Raw genomic sequence first — 18,786 nt, forward strand, 5'->3', positions numbered from 1 at the left:
TAACTAGTTTATTAAACAAAGCAGGTTGGTTACCAGGCCGTACTGCCTACGAAATTATTTATGAAATCCCAGAAGTAATCAACTGCATGATCAAAGCAGCTTTGTAAGGCAATGAGCTTGTTTTTACTACATTGCTTCATTTGCAAAAAATGGTGATTAACTTATTTACAACAGGTCTCTCTCTGAAGCTGACAGAGTTTTACAGTTGTGGAGATGTAAGTAAAAAGGAGTTGTCAGGGGTGGTTTGGAGCTTTAGCAATTGGCTTCATGGCAGTTCCAGTGGCACAGCAAGCAGCACTTGGCTGCTGCTGTTTCAGTAGAAGACTATAAAGCACAACAAATTATTCATTTTCTGGATTGGGAATTGTTTTGGCAGAGGATGAAGATGTCTTGGTAGAATATAAGGTTCAATTATTTTGACAAATTAGCATCTGTGTGGTAATTGTGATCTTAATAACAATGCAATAATAGAAGTGGTGTAAATGAACTGATGTGTCAGCAATGTAATAAACCAATGTCAAATGTGTTGTGATATATGTGTAAAACAGAAGGTAAGTAGGGAGTTTGTACTACTGAAAAAGTACATTTGGGAAACAGCTCTTCAGAAGTTTCCCAAGAACTTTATGCTTGTTAACACCTTTCTTTTCTTTTCTGGAAAAAAAAAAAAAAAAGAAACAGTGGAAAGGCCAAGGCAAGAAGAAATAACAAACTGTTACTGAAGTGTTGTAAAAACTTAAGAACATAAGTAAGAACACTTTGTCTGATTTTATCTCTACAGGATGGTAACTCACCTTCTTGATCTCCACTGAAGCATGCCTGCCATTTTCTGTACTAACTGTAAGTATAAGTGATCAGAATTGAATTTAGCAAAGGGACACATGAATTAATTATCCCTATTCCAGTGGAAGGTGTCCCTGCCATAGGAGGAGGGCTGGAACCAGATGATCCTAAGATCAAACCAAATGATTCTATGGTTCTATGATCTAACATCAAGCCTGCAGAGCAGATGGATAAACATAAAACAAAAAACTTCAAATGCTCTTTCTTCCATAGACAAACAGCATTCTGTTTGACCAGCCTGCCCAGGAACAAAGTGCACTTGAGCAGAGAGTTTACCTTGATGTAGTATCTGATAAGGATCCTGCGCAGGTCGAACACCTGCAGCATGGTGGCGGCGTTGTTGTCGATGATGCTGTATCCCTCCAGGATGTACTGGCTCCGCGTGATCTCCCACGTCAGCCAGCGCAGGTTGAAGGCTGCATTGCACGACAGCAGGTGCGGCAAGTGCCCGGGCTTGCAACAGCAGCAGCCCTCGTTGTCTTCATCTCCTTCTGTTATAGCTTCCACCTCTCTCTGCTGGCAGTATGTCCCTTGGCACAGAGAAAGAGAGAGGGTGCTGCTAGTTATTGGGGGAGGAGGGAACAAAGGAGGCCTTGCAAGCTCACATCCAAAGTATGTCTGAAGGTTGTATGCACTTACAAAGATCTGAGAGAATGAGCTATGGCAACAAACTCAATGTGAGCCATGTGCAGCAGCAAATAAAGTGCTGTACTCACTCACTTTAATCACCTATAAGGCCAAAAGGGCCTGATCTAATGTTCTGGTTCTAATGGGTTCTGAGCTGAGCTAAACTACAGACCACAGTTTCTGCCTCCATAAAAACTCACCAAGAAGCAATTCTAAAGAGTCTTGCTCCATAAGGCACATTAAGCAAGTTGATCCAAGTCTCAGTCTGTAGCAGGCTCCAGGCCTGCTACGGCCCCATGGAGGGAAGAGGCTTAAAGGCAGGAAATGCCATGTCATGGTGAAATAGCAAGAAGCCTCTCTCTTCCTGCTTTTGGACCCCAGCTTATCTCTCTGTAACCCCATAGGTCACTTTCCCTTAACCCCAGCTATTAGACAATTTTGGATCCCCCTATACCCCTATATAAAGGGCTGTTTTAGCCCATTCTGGCAAGAAGAGCCATCGCTGGACCCTTCACAGACCCTCAATAAAGCCATTGCTGTGGAACTCCAGAGCAGCCTTCTCCTCTCTGTGTCTGCTGGCCGGCCTGCAGCACCTTAGCAAGCAAAAGAGCTGAACCCAAAAGAGCTGATAATCACTAAAGAGCTGATATCCCTTAAGCTTGCTAAGGTAGCCAGTGGCTGGGAGCTGCTTGGGTTTTGGGCAGTCTGTCCCTGCAAGAAGACTGAGCTATCCGGCCCGCGCAGCCTGCTCAGGGGCAAACCTGCTCTCAGCAGGAGCCTGGGACATCAGTCTGATTATTCAACTTACATAGTGGACCCAAAGAAAGATTTTAGTGTGTCAGAGCACTTATAAAATCTGGGGTTTAGCAAACTATCTTGGAAAGCATGTTCCAAAAATAACATCTACTGGGTTGTTCTCTCTCCCACTGGAGTAAAAGCTACTCTGGATCAAACATCTCTAATGAACAGCACTAGTGGCAGTACATCACAAGAACAGAACAGCTTTCTAATTAGTCTATTACACAGGCTTTAGATCAAAGTAGAGCAAATTTTTACTAAAAAGGATATGTTACCTCAAAAAGAAGTCATGAGCCAGATGTAGAAGCAATAATGCAGACTCTGCATTTCAGCCTGTGCTGTGCTCACTAGATGGTCAAGCTGAGCCCTTGTGGATTTGAACTCTATCAATGCAGTTTCCATACTATGTAGGGCACTACTAATAAAAACCAAGGCAGATGCCCATGTGCTCACCCCAGTACTCTCAAAATAGATGTTTTATGTTCTTGATGTATGCTTCTTTTTGAAATTTACTCTCCACAGGCTGCTGCAGAACTTAGTCCCCACTGAGTTTGTACATAAACCATCTTTCAAGGGCATCTCCTGTGATGCAAGTTACACATCTTGCACAGGCCTTCTGCCAGAGGTTCAGTATCACCCCACAGATTGCTGACTCCATCAACTGCTAAACAGACTCAACAGGAGAGGAAGATGTGAGACTGCAGTGCAGTTCAACAGCTCCCTCCCCACCAGGACCAACAGACCTGGTGTGTCACTCTAAATAGGAGAAGAAGTTGGCTGTGTTCATACCTGAACATTCAGCCAGGAAAGAACACAGTGCCAGCTTCAATTCCCTGCAGTCTGCCAGCAGCCCAAAAGAGAGCCTGGAGCAGGGCAGCATCCCAAACGCCTTTCTGTGGAGCATGATGACAACTGCCCCCAAGTGTCTGCTCCAGTCCCATCACAACCCTCTGGTCAACAACCTGTGACCTTCAGTTTGTATCAACAGAAGTAGCATCTAGAATATTCCTTTCTCCTCACTAACAAAAACCTTTCAAAACACAACAAAATATGACGTATGGGTTATCACTTCTTTTTTTGCCTGTGCATCTGCTAAAATGTGTACAGCAAGCAAAACATACAAGTAAAAAAGAACAGAAAAATCCAAAGGAAAAAAAAACCAGAATCGTAGCCCTCAGAGATGGAGGGAAAAGATTCAGGATATTCCAGTGTTTTCTGTTCAGTTTGCCATGAATGAAAATTTGCACTGTGAACCCAGTGTTGCTCACACACTGATATGCATTCCTCCTTAGACTTCAGGGACAGAAAATATGAACAATTATTAAAAGTTTTCAGGTCATCCAGATATAAACATCTTGCCTTTCAATACTGCCAAGTACAAAACATGACCTATTAGATTGACATTTCCAGTTGGACTGGACATGAACTGGACTGCTTCTGCTTCATATTTCACAGATTTCTACATGAATTAACACTTACTGCTCAACAGCAAAAAACCAAGAACTGCCCTGGGTTAGCAGATGCTTCTGTGAAATCAAGTCAGAAGACATAGTACTCAAACTGAAGGAGGGAAAGCATTCCTTTGTACATTGCTTGAAAAGAGTAAAACAAATGCTCCATGCTGTTATGTTTATTTTTGAAAGTTTAAAGGTCTTTCAGTATTACATTGATTTTAGGAGAAGATCCATCTTCATCCCAGGTGCAAAATTAAGTGTTGCCAAATGTTTGCAAGTGATGGAGAATGAAAAACACAATAAACAATTGTCCCTGATCCCTCTACAACAATGGGGTTTAAAGATGCCTTTTCCCAGTCTATGTAACTATTTGTATTTTTTTTTTTTCTTTTGGTATGGAAATATCAAATTTTATTTCTATGGAAGGCTTTACTCTCTCTACTACCTCTTTCAACAAATGCTGAATATTATTACTGCAGTTTCTGTAATTCCTAGTTTTATTAGGAGACATTGTGTAAAATACAGGGCCAAGGAGGCTGGCAAGGCAAAGAAAAGGTGAATTCAAGAGACCCTCAATGTTTAAAGGAAACTGTCATCACATGCATAGAAAATAGAAGATGATGCCAGAACATTATTTGCATTCTTAGCTAATTCTACAGGTTAAAATGCCTACAAGTTGTCTTTGCTAGGTAATTTTAATCAGCCAGAGTTAAAATTATACTACAGGGGGTGCAATCAATGTTGATCTTGAGGAGCAAGAGTCATTCAAAGAGGAACTGTGTCATTACAAAAGCTATGGGAAACAACCAAAGGAGCTCATGTGGTGGTTTTATGGATTTATTCCAAAGAATGAAATCAGGGGTGTGCTCTTCAACATCTGGCAAACAAGCCCTTGATTAACAAAACCTGTTTGATGGACTTGGGCATTACCACCTTGGGGATTTGGTGTCCCTCTTCACTTTAAAGGTGTAACCTGAGCCACGGCCAGTGCTCTGACAAAACACCAAATCCTCATTCCTGCTGATTAGTATTTCCAAACAACATCTAGAAAAAGAACTCAAGCCCACAAAGACAACATTCAGGCTTGATGCTCAAATACATGTTGGTTCCCTCCTAATTCCTGCAGTCAGTTCTGGAACAGCTGCCAGTAATTTCCTCTCATCTTTAATGGAGCCTTGCTTTAGTCCTCAATGCACTGGCTGGACTTCAATGCCAGATTGGCATTTTACTGTAAAATTTCATTTACCAGTGCATACATCAATCCTTTTTGGTTCATTGCTCCAGACACTGGTACCACAGAGACTGAGAACATGTGCTCAGCTTTACAGCAGTTGAGCCAGAAGGGACAGGACATGGTCAATGAAGTCGAGCATTTGTGTCTGTCTTTTACAGAAGCCTAGCCCTGGACTTTTTTCTATGTGCTATAAGCTGATGATTTAAATGACAATTTTTATATTGCTTCTCAAAAAATTAGCAAGTTCAAGCAACTCTGAGAGAATTATTCATAAAACCAAAGAGCAGGGAACAGAACATGCACTTCACTTCTGCAATATAATTAAGTGTAGTACCATTAAATATTAAAATACAGGAAAATGTTTTCAGTAGTAATTAGTAATTTCAAAATCTGAAGGAAAACATTTTTTTACACTTCTTTCTGCAGTAGAAGGAAAATAATCTCATGCACTTCACTCAAGTTTAGTTATTCACTCTGTCCCTTGCTAGTATATATGTGACCAATTCATTTGTAAGATATCTAATGTTGGAGGGTTGCCACAAGTCCATCAATGTAAAAAAAATGTGCCAGCTGAACAAAGCAAGGTCAGCCTGTGTGAGCTCAGGAGAAAGCCAGGGTGAGAACTTGGAGGTCTTTGTATTTTCCTGACACATCAGGATTTGAGGACAGACTTGTGCTCTGCCAGAACGATTTGACCTAAATGGAAATGAGAAAACTGAAACTGAAGACTAATCTTGCTTCAAAAGGATAAAATACACCTAACTGAATGATCACCCAGCCTTCTAGAATTAAAGGCTGAAACCACAGTGTGCTTTTGAATTCAATTTTGAAAACTCAGGGAATGAAAAGCATTTTCCAAGATCTGCGAGGCCAGAAAGAAAAATCCATTACACAGCCACATATTAGAAGTATCCAAGGATCAGTTTTAATTTCCATAAAACACTTCAGTTTTACAACATATCCAAAACAGGGACTAATTATTGTGGCTGAAGGTAGCAACAGCTTGAGCACTGAAGATTGCTGACAAATAAGCAAGCAAAGTGCAGATCTACACAGAAAGGGCTCACGCCCCAGGTAACTCCTTTCCTAAGCCATGCAGAGGTCTCCTCACAGATGACTCCAGAAAAACACCTGGTTGCCCACCATTTGTTTGGCAAAACCAAGCACAAGAATGTCTTACCAATAAATGCATTACAGTGGAATTATCTGGCCCTGCTTCAACAAGCTTATGCTGCAAATCTGAATATTCCCAAATTCTGATGGATAAGGCTCCTTCTCAACCAGCATTTCTTTTCTGCTCAGGATAGCAGTATAACAAGCAGTAAGTTATCACACAATAAAAGCAGAGTGAGCATAATTATGGCCATTGGAAGGTCATCCTCTACTGAAACACACATCAGATATGGCTCTAGAAACACAAAAAACCAAACACATCAAAGAGGAGTGAACTGAGCTCACAAATGGAAAATTATGAACCTCTGACTTAGACACATTCTGGAAACCTGCAACTTTTTGGCGCCTTCCTGCTCTTTTGCTTTTGGAAATGGGAAAAAGAACAGTAATTTCTAGGTTCTGATAGTCTCAGCTTGTTTCAAAGAAAAATTTCAGGAAAAAAAAACCAGCATCAATTCCTCAAACATCAAAGCTGTTAGGTATAAAACTGTGGTTTGGCTTTCAGCTGCATCAGGTGCTTGTATGTCTGAAAAACAATCTGGTTTTCAAACCAGGTCAGTTGCTACAATAACAGGCATCCCCTCTCCTCAGAAACCTTTCCTTTTCTTGGCCCACAGAGGCACACTAAGGAAGGCCACATGGAGGTAGAATTCTCCAAAGATGTTTGTTGTTAAACTTGCAGCTATAAAATACCACAAAAACCTCTCGTGTCACATCTTCTGCAGTGCAATGCAAGAGGCAATATTTTGGTTTTGGCAAAGACATTTTCTCAGTAAAAAGGCTGCACTGCATTTAACATTTTCCTTCTTTCCAGAAGTCTTCTCCCGTGCACCCATAAATACACATAAAATTGTGAAAGGAAGAAAAAGGAAAAAAGACATCAAATATTTATTCCAGTACATGCTACAGAAACTGTTCCAAGCCTATTTGAAATGTATAGACAGCTTCCATTGTTAGAGCATGACTGCACACCTAGAAAGGCTTATGTATCACAGATTTTGTGCATTTAACATAAAGTATCCTCTTCCCTGTTTCATGCTATTCTTCCCAATTAAATCACCAAGATTAAAGAAACCCCTTTGCATTCTTTCTGTCTAGGTTTCTAGTATTTCCAAGAATTGTGTCTCTCAGTTTTTGTTCTTTCCCCACAAACACTGCACTTTTGGTTTTTAACCTTTTCTCCCAAGTGATGTGTCAAAAATGCTGTTTTTCTCTGAACTCTTTGTAATTTATCAATACCTTTAATGTTCTGGTACGTACATTGAACATGTCCTCAAGTGTGGTCTCAGGAAAAACATGAACATGAGCACTTTTATTTCCCAACAGTAGGAAGTGATTTGTAAAAAAATAAAAGTTGCAACCACTCTTTAAATAAAGAATGATTCTTCCCAGTGCTACAGAGCCCTCAGAAACAAAAATCAAACACAAATAAATATTCCTTACACTGGTAATGCACTTGCTACTGTAATGAAACTATGCACACATGCTGCAGAAATGAGGACCTGTCCTTATTAGACATCAGTACCATGCCCAGAGCACACAGCCTGCACTGGCTGCTCTCCTACACCATTTTGTGTGGGAAATAAGCACAGAGGGCCCCATGGGCAATCCCATCCTGCTGCCACAGCTGCCTGCCACTGTGTACAACTACATCTGTGTCTGCTCTGTGCTTCTTGCCTTGATCCATCTAATGAAGCTCCAAGTGAAGCATGAATATTGCACGTGCAACATGCAGTAACAAAAAAATATCACAGCAGAGATTTAGAAGTTCATTAAATGACTGAAGAATACTGTGCAGGAGTTAGAAAACAGCTCTTGAAGACTTCAGCAACACCATCAGTAAGTGGTTTCTACACATGAAATGCTAGATGAATATTCCCCAAAAGACACTCTGTAGACACACAGACTAAACAGGAAAATATTTTAAACCTCCCTTGTTCTACAGGGAACTCGTGAGAGGGAGATATTCTGACATTGTTTCTGCTTGTTCCCTGACTGTGGGTTTTCCCATCTCTTCCTTTCAAATGAAATGATATGTTATGTATTTCTTCTGGCAGGCTGCTTTTAGCATTCTGCTGTGGTCTAACACACCCAGGAGAGTTAAGTTACTGAAGGGCTCAATTCCCCCACAGCACTGTGCAGCTCCTTGGAAGTGTTCCCCTAGCTTCAGCTCATTTCTACCTTCCCCTTGCTGTCCACAAGGGAGGAGCTGGGCATTTCCCATCAATGCCTGGAAGTCTCCAGCCTCCCCTCTCTGCTTCATGCTCAGGATGAATGACACCAAGGAGGCACACTCCCTCTCTGTCCACAGAATGGGAGAGTGAAAAGCTAATCCATCCAAGGTGTTTAATACAAACAGGACTAACAACAGATGAAAGGAATCCCAGATTTGCCGACTCTCCTCTTTCAGTCTGCTCAGTCTGTACCTTCTTGGGCTGCCTGCAGGCGTTTGGTTGGGTTTGTTTTCTCATTTAAAAGCTGAGACAAATGCTTCTATTACTAACAGTTAGAAAGGCATCTGGATCAGTCACTTACAATGCCAAGCCTCAATTAGGATGGACTGCAAACTGGGGGGGCAGCAAGTACCTCCTCCTACATTTAAATTCAGAAGGTTCTGTGACCCCTTCTTAGGGCACTACCATACTGCCAGCACAGCCTTTCAGCTACCTCAACGAGAAACACACATAGGAAAATCCAGAGCTCCACAATGCAAATATTGCTTTTAGTTTAATCATAAACATAAAACAGGCACAGTGAACACTGTTGTGATTCACTCATTTCCAAAGCAAACACAGATTTCCTATTTAAGGAACAGCAGGTTTCTGGGGCCCTCAATTAAAATTACTTGTTTGAAATTGAAACGAAGCAGCCAAAGCTCAGAAATTACAGATTACATATTCCTCCTCTAGCCCTTTTCTCCCCCTTGTGGGAAACCATTCAGTACAATGAAAGGAATTAGGGTCCCCTGTAAAAAACAGTGCATGACCAGACAACTAAAAATAGGAATGCAGGGTGCCCAAAGCAGAGTCTGGTGCTAAATAGCTGCCACTTGACTTTGTAAACCATCAGCTTCTTCCAGGGCAGTTCCATACACTTTGTCACTTCTGCAGAAAAAAATCCTACTGTATTCAGTATTCAGGCTGTATTCATCAGCCCTTTGCAAGATTTGAAATGGGGAAGAACATGCCCAGTCCACACAGATGTCTCTTGGTGCTGCTTGATGGAAGCCTGCTCTACCTTCCTGCCCCTGCTGGCAGCAATCTGTTCAAGGGAAGGAGCAAAGAATGCCTTCCAAGGCAGAATTTCAGTCTCAGCTTTCACACAACTTCCTTTCAGCAGCTTTGGTTCATCCCCTTATGAACTTCTGCATTCAGGTCAGCCTCTCTGGCTCCTTTTACTCAGACTAGTGCCTGAGTGTCCAGGCATCACTGTGGCCTGCAGCCCCACCAAAGCAGCCCAGCTCCTTGCTGGCAGAAGGACCAAACCATGGACAGGAAGGGCACAGTTCTGCAGCACAGTTTATCTGAAGCACACGAGACCTCATGGGTTACCTGGAGACACAAACAACCCCTCTGGTGGCAGCACATCACCCCAGGAAGTCTCCACTGGGCACACAGCAGATTACCTGCTCATACTTTGGTGTCCATGAGGCTTTTGTTACAGTTTCCATCAGATCCAGGCATCCTTATCTGGCTTGTGCTTGGTTCCCCTCTGGGCTCCTTTGCTTCTCCCACTCCATTCTTAAGCAGGCTTGTAATTTGTGTGATTTCTCTGGCACTCATTCCCCACAGTCCAGTGGGGTTCAGCTCTCACAGGCACAACACAAGCTACATGTTTGAGCAGGTTTTATCTCAGGTAAGTTCCTTTATTCAACCCTACACAGCTTCTCTGTTCCAGGCCAAACAACAGAATAGCAACACACACTCCTAGTTTCTGTTCCCATAATAACTCCTCTAACCACACACTCTGAAGACCAGAGAAAACTTCCTTACATACCATGTCTGTGAGGACACAAAATAACCACACATTTTGTCTTATTCTTGAAATAGGATTATCCAGTGGGTTCAGAGAAGAAGGAGAGTCCATTTTTCTCCTATTTCCTACTACTTCCTCTTGTAGTATTGACCAGTCTCTTCCCCTAGTGATACTTTGAGGGTAAGGAGGCACAGATTTGTAATGAGGATGAGATAATCTAGGTGAAACCATCATTTCCCCACCCCTCTCCACCCCCAGTAACTGGCATTACTTTCCAGCTCAGTTTGCTGGTGCTTTCTTTGTCCAGACCCATCCAAGACTCAGGTAAGTAAGAGGTGCTGCTTTGCAGGATGCCAGCCTCCCCCTGAGGAGTGCAAGGAAGACTGGGAAAAAGGATTTTCCTCTTGAGAACACAGCTGGCTCTCAACAGCAGTCTGTGAAAGACATGAGAGGTTGTGGGGCTCAGCCCCAGCTGAATTTAAAGACCTGTTGCAGCTGGCAGACATGCTGGATCTATTCACAAAGTAAAACAGTATTAACTACAGTTAATTAATACTGAACAGCATTAGGCAATCTGCATGGAAAGGTCAATTTTCAGACACATTTAATTACTTAAACTGTGATTTTAGGGAATACAGAGATACCTCGACAGGTGGCACACTGCAATTTTTGAGTTCTGCTCTCAGAACCAAGTGCCAAATGGCACTTGCTGGCTGTGAATGATCCTGGCTCAACGTCAAAGAAAGTCTTCCCAAAACACTTTGCAACTATCCAGTTGTTCCCCACTCAACTTCCAGTTCATTATGCCTGTCTGCTAGGCCCTGATCTTTTTATCCAGCTAGCACATGGCTTGAGCATCCTCTCGTATGCTTTCATCTGTTTCCAACATTGCCGTTACTTCTATTGCCTGGTGACGGTGATGATAGACAGGGACCCCCAGTAAGGGACAACTGCACAAGGAAAAAGAAAAAACACCTCTCAAAACTCCTGCAATTTAACTGGGAAGGAGATTTCTTTCTTCTGTTTGTTTCAAGTCTCACACTGAACTATTTTAACACAAAAGGATGATCAGCAAAGATAAATTCTGGAAGTTAGACTGCAAGTACTTATCCCTGACACAGCAGCACCACTGCTCACCTGGGGGACACCGAAGGAGAAGATGAATACAAGAATACTTGCACAGATTTCTTGGAAGTTGAAGTAAGCCTAAGAACCACATGTGCATGACCATGTATTCCTCAACAATGATCATAAACAACAAGAAATTATAAGGTGATAAACAAATGATCTTTCTTCCTTTGCAGTTGTTTTTCCTCACAATTTGCACTTGTTCTGAATAGGCATCTCATGAGGTACTACAATACCAAGCTGTTTCAGACATTTACTGGTTTTTTTCCACATAACTTTGCTGAGGACACAAGAGTGTTACCTTCATTCCCACTACACAGGAAGGAAAGTGAACGTAAAGCATTCACCACAACCTGTTCAACATCCTACATGGAGTCTGTCACAGAGTCAAGACTTGAGCCCACACATGTTATTTCCTAGTCTAATCCTCCCACACTTAAGTGCATTCAAAGAGCCAGTCTGTCGCTTATTTTCTCACACTTAACCTTGTTGAAAAGTCACCTTGATTATACTCTGCTGTTCTAGTGTGACAGAGACCATCCAAGCACTGGCTTCTTGCATAGTTTGACACAGGATATTTTCCATGGAAGGAGTCTTATTTTGGTTTTGGCTCTTTTGTTTGTTTCCCAAAGGCAAGGTGTTTCAGGTTGAAAAATTTTAAGAACAACTCCAATTTTCATAGTTATGGAGGAAAATAAATAATCTGAGAAAGTAACTAAGCATTACTCAAAAGATCTGTGAACCAAGCAAACCACTCAACAAGCCTTCCTTCTGGAAGTCTTATGATGCTGCAGAACATGGCTCCAAATTTCTTAACATCTACATTTCAAAACAATATTCATATAATGACACAAAGAAGTACCAAGCTTTCAGCTAGACAAGCATCTGTAGAAAGAGAAAGGTCCTCAAACTCTAGGTCCTACTGTAGAATTGTGATAGATTAAAAAGACAGACAGGATTTATTGCTGGTTTTGTTGCTATTTAAATCATCACAGATCCTTACCTCGAAATTCGAGCCCTCTGAGCTGAAAGGTGACAAGGCCATTTCCAATTTCAATCAAATGCACAAAGGCATTTAAATAATCTGATGCCAGAATAAAACAGTCTCCTGTGTTGTAGTTTCCCCAGCGGCCCAGGATCAAATCTCCACAAAGAGACTCCTGCAGAGATCTTGTCAGATGCTCGTAAAAAATGGAGTTGAGATTATTGTCATCATTTCCTACAACCAGAGCAGCACACATTTGTAAAAAAAAAAAAATTATACAAAGCCATTCTGCATTACATTTTATGTTCTTTTTCATTCCTACTTAAATCTGCTTCCTCTAGCTAGGTGATATCTTCCTGATATTTTACACAATCTACATTTCTTAGGTAGTCCTTCAAAAAATCAGGTTGAAATGAACAATATTGTAGATAGAAGATCAAATTAGTGATAACACATATTTCAGACTCAATCAAATAACCTCCATGATTTACAACAGTAAGAATTTTTTCGCTCCACTAAAAATCTCTGCAATGCTAAGTTAATATCTATATACTATTCTTAATGTAAAGAAACAAAAAAATCCTTATTACTTTACATCATTATAACTACTTTACATGTAGTTAAATTTGAATGTTTTTTCAGAGATTTTCAAATACTTTGGTCATACAGACACCAATAATTTTGTTGGCATTTTTTTCCTTCTAGTCCTCTGGGAATTTTTCAAGGCTTTGTCCAGGAATAATCTATTAGTACTCAAGATGAGGATACTCATTTTAAAAGATTTTACTGAGTATACTGAGTAAGCATCAAACATGCATCACCAGAATTGCTACCAATTTAAAAATAGTAGCTGTTCACTTACATATGGCTTGGACCAAATGCCCAGGTGAACAACACCCCGTCATCATCTAGAAGTGTAATCTCTTAAAGGTCTATGGCCTTTAACTGGATGAAAAGGAGCACTTTATGATGGTGATTTGTGAAAAGGACTGAACCCTTCACAAATGCTACCATGGTGCCACACAATCCAACATGGTATTGCCCTGTGCTTGTACTCTTTAATACAATATATGCTTGACAATAGAACTGCTTTTCTCTTCTGTAGTGCATCAGTGTCCCACCTTCAATACTCTTAAAATGCTGGTGCACAAATACATGTACAAACCAACATTTTGTAAGTGTATTTGTATGCATGGGAGTGTATGTGGATACTGACATACAGGCAGTCATACTTTTTTTTGTTTGCACAAATTTAGGAGGAGATCTTACATGGAGAAGAAAAAACCCATAAAATGAGGCTTGCAGAGGCTATGGCTTCCCCTACAAATTGCTCCTTGACACCAGAGAAGGGGAGGGCCTGCAACTACACTGCTTTTTGAGCCCATAGCCATTACACACCCAGCCCTGGTATGGCTGTGTGTGCCCATGTCCATGCAGACACACTCGCCTGTGCACCTTCAGGAGTGTACTTGGTCAAAATTTAAGCAAGTCATAAAATGAGTCTTTTAAGCACATACACAAAAGAAATGTGTTTCTTGTGCTACAGGGTTTAAAACATAATTCACTTATTAGCATATATAATAATGCTAAAGGTCAGGGCTATCAGATGACAAAATGGCCTTAGGAAAAATCTTAGCTCCCTGCATTAAATGAGAAATAATTAAAAACCACCATTTGTGCTTCAAACTATTAATACCCCTCTTGCCTTCTTGGACACCCTGGATTACATAAATTTCTGCTTGAAGACATGTATTTCTTCATGTTACTGATGTAATGGATAAAGACAAAATGGATGGGGGGTAAACCAGCAATAATTAATTAAAATGCAAATGTCCAACTTCACAATACAACCCCTGCCATCTCAGTGGCAAGATAAAATTGGCCACAGAACACATATATGGAACCTTGGAAGAACACAGATATGAAACCTTGGTCTGTCTCATTGGGATGGGATTTCAGCACAAGACACTGGGATCCGTTCCCCCCAAAAAGAGCTCTGTCCCACCAGGCACTGAAGAGCGCCAGCTGAGGTACCACACATTCTCTGTGTCCACTGATGTGCCAAAAACTGCTCTCACTTCCCAGTCTCACTGGCCTGGGAAGTTGCTTTGCATGGCCATGGATTGGTGCTCTTTTACTACACTGATACCCAGCAGAGCAGCCCATCATCTTTCCTACTTCTTCCTCTTGCAAGTTTTCCAACTTCTCTTCTCCCCCCTCTCAGAAAGGTTTCTCTCCAGGCAAGAGGAGATACCTGTTGGCCCAAACTGCTCAGTGGTAGGGCCACCACTAACTTGCTGCTTTTTTCCCAAAAAACAGCTACCTGCCCACAGCTGACCTCTGAGTCTAGCTAGGGTGCCTGATGCATATTCCAGACAAACATCAATATTATAATTAACCAGGCAATTGGCAGCCCAGCAGCTCTCTCTCTGATCAGCTACACAAAACTGAGCAGTAAATTTACTCATCACATGACTCAAACTGGTGTTCTGCTACATTTAAAGTGCTCTGGTTTGTACACACAACATTCAAACCCTTGGCATCTCTTCAGCTTTCCCAGCAAAGCCTCACCAGTGTAAATACATCACATTTTGCAAATCAATCAAGACACACAAACTCCCAAGCCATACCTGCATCCTTTTCGATCTGAATTGCCAGTCTGGTGTTGGAATGGTCTGATCTTTTGGTGCTGGAAATAAAGACATGTTTACAGCTAGTTCTTTTTTTTTAAATAAACAAGTCTCACAATAAACACTTTTTTCCTTTAAAACATCTCTTCATTTTGTGTTGATATAATTAGGCAATTAACAGTAATCCATTCATCAGGCATATACAGTTAGGTCTGTTACAATACAATACATATACAGTTAGTACTGCTATTGATATTGTAGCTTATCAGCACATTTTTCTGCCCATTTTCCTTCTTGTGGGGCATAGTCCATTCAGAATTTGGCATCTGACACAACACTATGTACTTCAATAATTGAACTGGCTCCAGAAATAGATCAGCCAGGTGCCACCAAAACAGTGACTAGAGAGAATATTTAATCAGACTTTCTTTCCTTCTAAGCCTTAAGGTAAACAGCTGGACTCAAGAAGTTTTCTTTGGGTGAAAACATTTCTGTGGGTGTTCACCATCTATAGAAAAATAACAATACCAAAATACTTTACTTAGTTTCATATTTAGCTCAGCAGCAACAGGAGAGTCCCTGGTCATTCTTATTGCTTGAAAAAGGGTAAATTCGAGTGCCTTAGTTCATACAGGCACTAACCCTGTCACCCTTATGAATGGCACATTCCCTATTCAGTATTTTCACTGCAACAGTGGAATATAAACAACAGAGGCAAAATGATTACAAAAGAGAAAGCAACGAAAAAGGCAGATTGGATTGAGCTTTTACTACTAACTATAACAAAAGACACCATTAAAGTCAGAAAATAAGGAATGAGTAAATCAATGTGGGCAGGCATGTGTTAAACAGAAGAGAATGATTGTTGTGGTGAGTAGGGATATTCAACACCAAGTGCAAAGCATCTCCCAAGTACCCAGGGGTACTTGGGATAAAAGTGGAACTCTGGCTAATAAAAATGTTATAGTAAACATCAATTTCCCTGAAATACTGCTTTGACATGGGTATATAAGGATTTCAGGACACTTCATTGAAAATATTGCCTCAGAAGTTTTGCCCTCAATCACTAGCCTTAACAGAAGACCTATCTATCAAATATGATAAATGATCAAATATGTAAATATGATCTCTGATTCCTTGGAAAATGAGATTAGAGCAAAACCAGGAAAAGGCCCAAACAGCAGTCATCATTTGGTCACGTGTGACAGTGGCAAGGGCCTCGTGTGCCAAAGCCTGCAAGCACAGGGGAGGAGAGCCACAGCACCACTTTCCCTGGCATGGGATCCAAGGGAGACACCCAGGGGTGTCCCTCATGGTGTCCTTGGTGGAGCTGCAGTGAGATTGGCATGGCTGGGTGGCACTGGCTGGGGTCTGGCTCAGGTGTGGGGAGCACAGGGCCCAGAGGAGATTTTGAACAGGCAGGAGATTGGCCAGTCAGCCTCCACAGCCTGAATTTAACTACTCACTGTGGAAACTGCAAATGTGCACCAAGGAAGATGGCACCAAAGAGGGATCACTTCTAAGGGAGGTTTTCAAACAACTTAAATAACACTGGAAAAGGATGGTGTAAAGATAACAGTGTCTTTGAAACACAGCAGAGACTCAGTAGTGGTTTCCAGGATTTTGTGTGTAAGTTCATGTTGAATCCAGCTGGGAGAAGGATGCCACTGTCATGTTACAAACACTTTTCATCCTCTCCCCACAGCCTCCCCAAAACGTTGTGGAAAACTGACCAACAGAAAAATTACACACAAGTTTCCATGCAGGAGTCAGAAGAGGAGCAGATTTGCTTTATTTCTACTTCCTACCAAAAGCAAGTGTTTTTTTTTCTTAAAAAGGCACGTTCTCTACTTTGCAAAAAGTATGATTGAGAAAATAAAGTGTTAATTAAAATTATTTGTAATTAATATTAGTATATTATCTACATAGATTAACATTTTATTTGAGGTATTATTTTTCTTCCTGTTTCTGGTGGGCCCAGCTCATTGCAACTGCAATTATCATTTCCTATTCAACAGAAAATGACACTGGGGGGAAGTGCCTTCTAAGCAGTTCAGAATATAAAGAATCATTTTGCTTTAAAAAGGTTGTCAAAATTCTTTCACCCTGATATATATCCACCTGCATATGCAAGAGTAAGCATAAACATTAGGTTGTGGAATTCAATCAATTTTCTATTCTCAGCAGAGAAGCACTGCTGATTTCCAAATGCATATGTTTTAAGATTATGAGATACTTTATTAACTTTCAGTGCCTCTGAAATCAGTGTGGTAGTGTAAGGTAAAAGTTAATACTCTTCTTTACCCCAGTTTCTTACCATTTCTGGTGTGGGGGCTTTTTGAGACCCATAAAATCAACCAATACTTCAGAAAATTCTAATCTATAATAAACAGGAATCCTTTTCCCCAACATGCAGCTCTGCATCTACTTCTTTCCCCTCCCCCTCTTATTTTTTCTTTTGACATAAAGATGCATGAAACAATCAGGGAAAATCACAAGTGCTTTGGGACACAACAATTCAAATGATGCAGCCTGACTGGGAAAAAGGGAACGAAATAGAACAGCTCTCACAAACAAAAAACCCAAACAAAACAAAATAAAACCAGGCCCCATTAAGGCTTTGTTTGAGCAGCTAAAATATGAGCCCTGGGACATGAGACAAGAATTTACCTTTTCAGACACAACTAGAACCCAAATCTTTATACAGCTATTATGAGGCATAATTTTATTTCATTTTTTTAAGACCAAAAGTAATATAGACAGTTTATAAAGCAAACTTCAGTGCTGAAATTCAGCTTAGTTGAATAAATGCTGTCCAGTAATCAATTCTGGGTTTTAAAAGTCTTCTACAATTATTAGTAACCAAAGCTGTGTTGGTATCTTCATGAAAGCAATGGGAATTCGCACTGGATTAAACTATAATCCACTACACCTAACAATCAAATCAGCAACACCTTTACTTCTCAACCAGGACCTCTCCCTGTGAACTTTTGGGATTAGTAGGTGATTTGGGCTTTCCTCCAGTGGCCTCTTACTTTATATTTGGTTGTTACCACTCATCCAATGTGATAATTATCTCAGTAATTGAATTTCTTCCTGAATTGCATTATTCTATGCAAACCAAGCAGAGTTCCTCCAGCAATTACCCTAGAGAAAAAGGGATTGTGTTGGACTGTCTTCAGCTGAGTCTTCAGCAATTTCAAAGTCAACATCCTTCTTAGTTCCTGAAATATCTATCTCATGCTCTTTTAATTCCACATTTACATGGACACTGAGATAACCCACTGGTTTGTGCAGCACTGCTCATGTCATTAAAACTATTGCTTCCTTTTGCAAAAAAATTAGGTCACTTCCTATACTCCCAAACATATTGCCCGGAAAGAATTTCTTCTCCCACTTAGTTTCCCTATTTCCTTAGAAAGATAGAAAAAAGGCTGAGGGGGCTCAAGGAAGTCTGCATATGCAGAGTATATTGAGAATCAGGTAAATTGAGGAAAATAAATAAATCATTGCTGATTTGATGATGCTAAATAAATCATGATTTCTAGAAGATCAAAATGAAATTCCAGCTGTTCTATCTGCCCTGCTGCTGCTGAGTTTTCCCCCAAAACACAAATTCAAGATTTCCAGGATTCCTGCTGTGTAGAAGATCTCTACTTTGAAAGAGAATAAAACAAAGAAAAGCAGTTTCCCTCTGGGAGATGCAGAGATGCCTTTCTAGGGTTGATCCAAAGTTTTTCTTTGTTTGTGTCCAATGAATTTTAATCCACACTTCGATGACATCTAACAGGCAAATTTAAAAGAGAGAAACTACAAGCTGCAGCCCTATGATTATTCATGGGAATCTGGGAAAAAAACCTTCGGTATTTTCATGTGCATGCCTAATGCTGCTGGCTCTATAAACAAAGGCTTAGCATTAAAAACACAGTAGCAGTTGTCTAC

The 18,786-nt window shown here is 40.8% G+C and overlaps 1 protein-coding gene across 1 annotated transcript in view; it reads right to left on the reverse strand.

Moving 5' to 3' along the window:
- PCNX2 (pecanex 2) overlaps nucleotides 1-18,786 on the reverse strand; it is a 153,282-nt gene that overhangs the window by 27,397 nt on the left and 107,099 nt on the right. The window contains exons 24-26 of the mRNA XM_058021546.1: nucleotides 14,845-14,903; nucleotides 12,233-12,448; nucleotides 1,117-1,370 (exon numbers count right to left, since the gene is read on the reverse strand). Of these exons, the coding sequence (XP_057877529.1) occupies nucleotides 1,117-1,370; nucleotides 12,233-12,448; nucleotides 14,845-14,903 (529 nt within the window). The remainder of the gene's footprint in view (nucleotides 1-1,116; nucleotides 1,371-12,232; nucleotides 12,449-14,844; nucleotides 14,904-18,786) is intronic.

The sequence above is a fragment of the Melospiza georgiana genome, chromosome 3 (assembly GCF_028018845.1).
Source record: "Melospiza georgiana isolate bMelGeo1 chromosome 3, bMelGeo1.pri, whole genome shotgun sequence".
In the NCBI taxonomy this organism is placed as follows: Eukaryota; Metazoa; Chordata; class Aves; order Passeriformes; family Passerellidae; genus Melospiza; species Melospiza georgiana.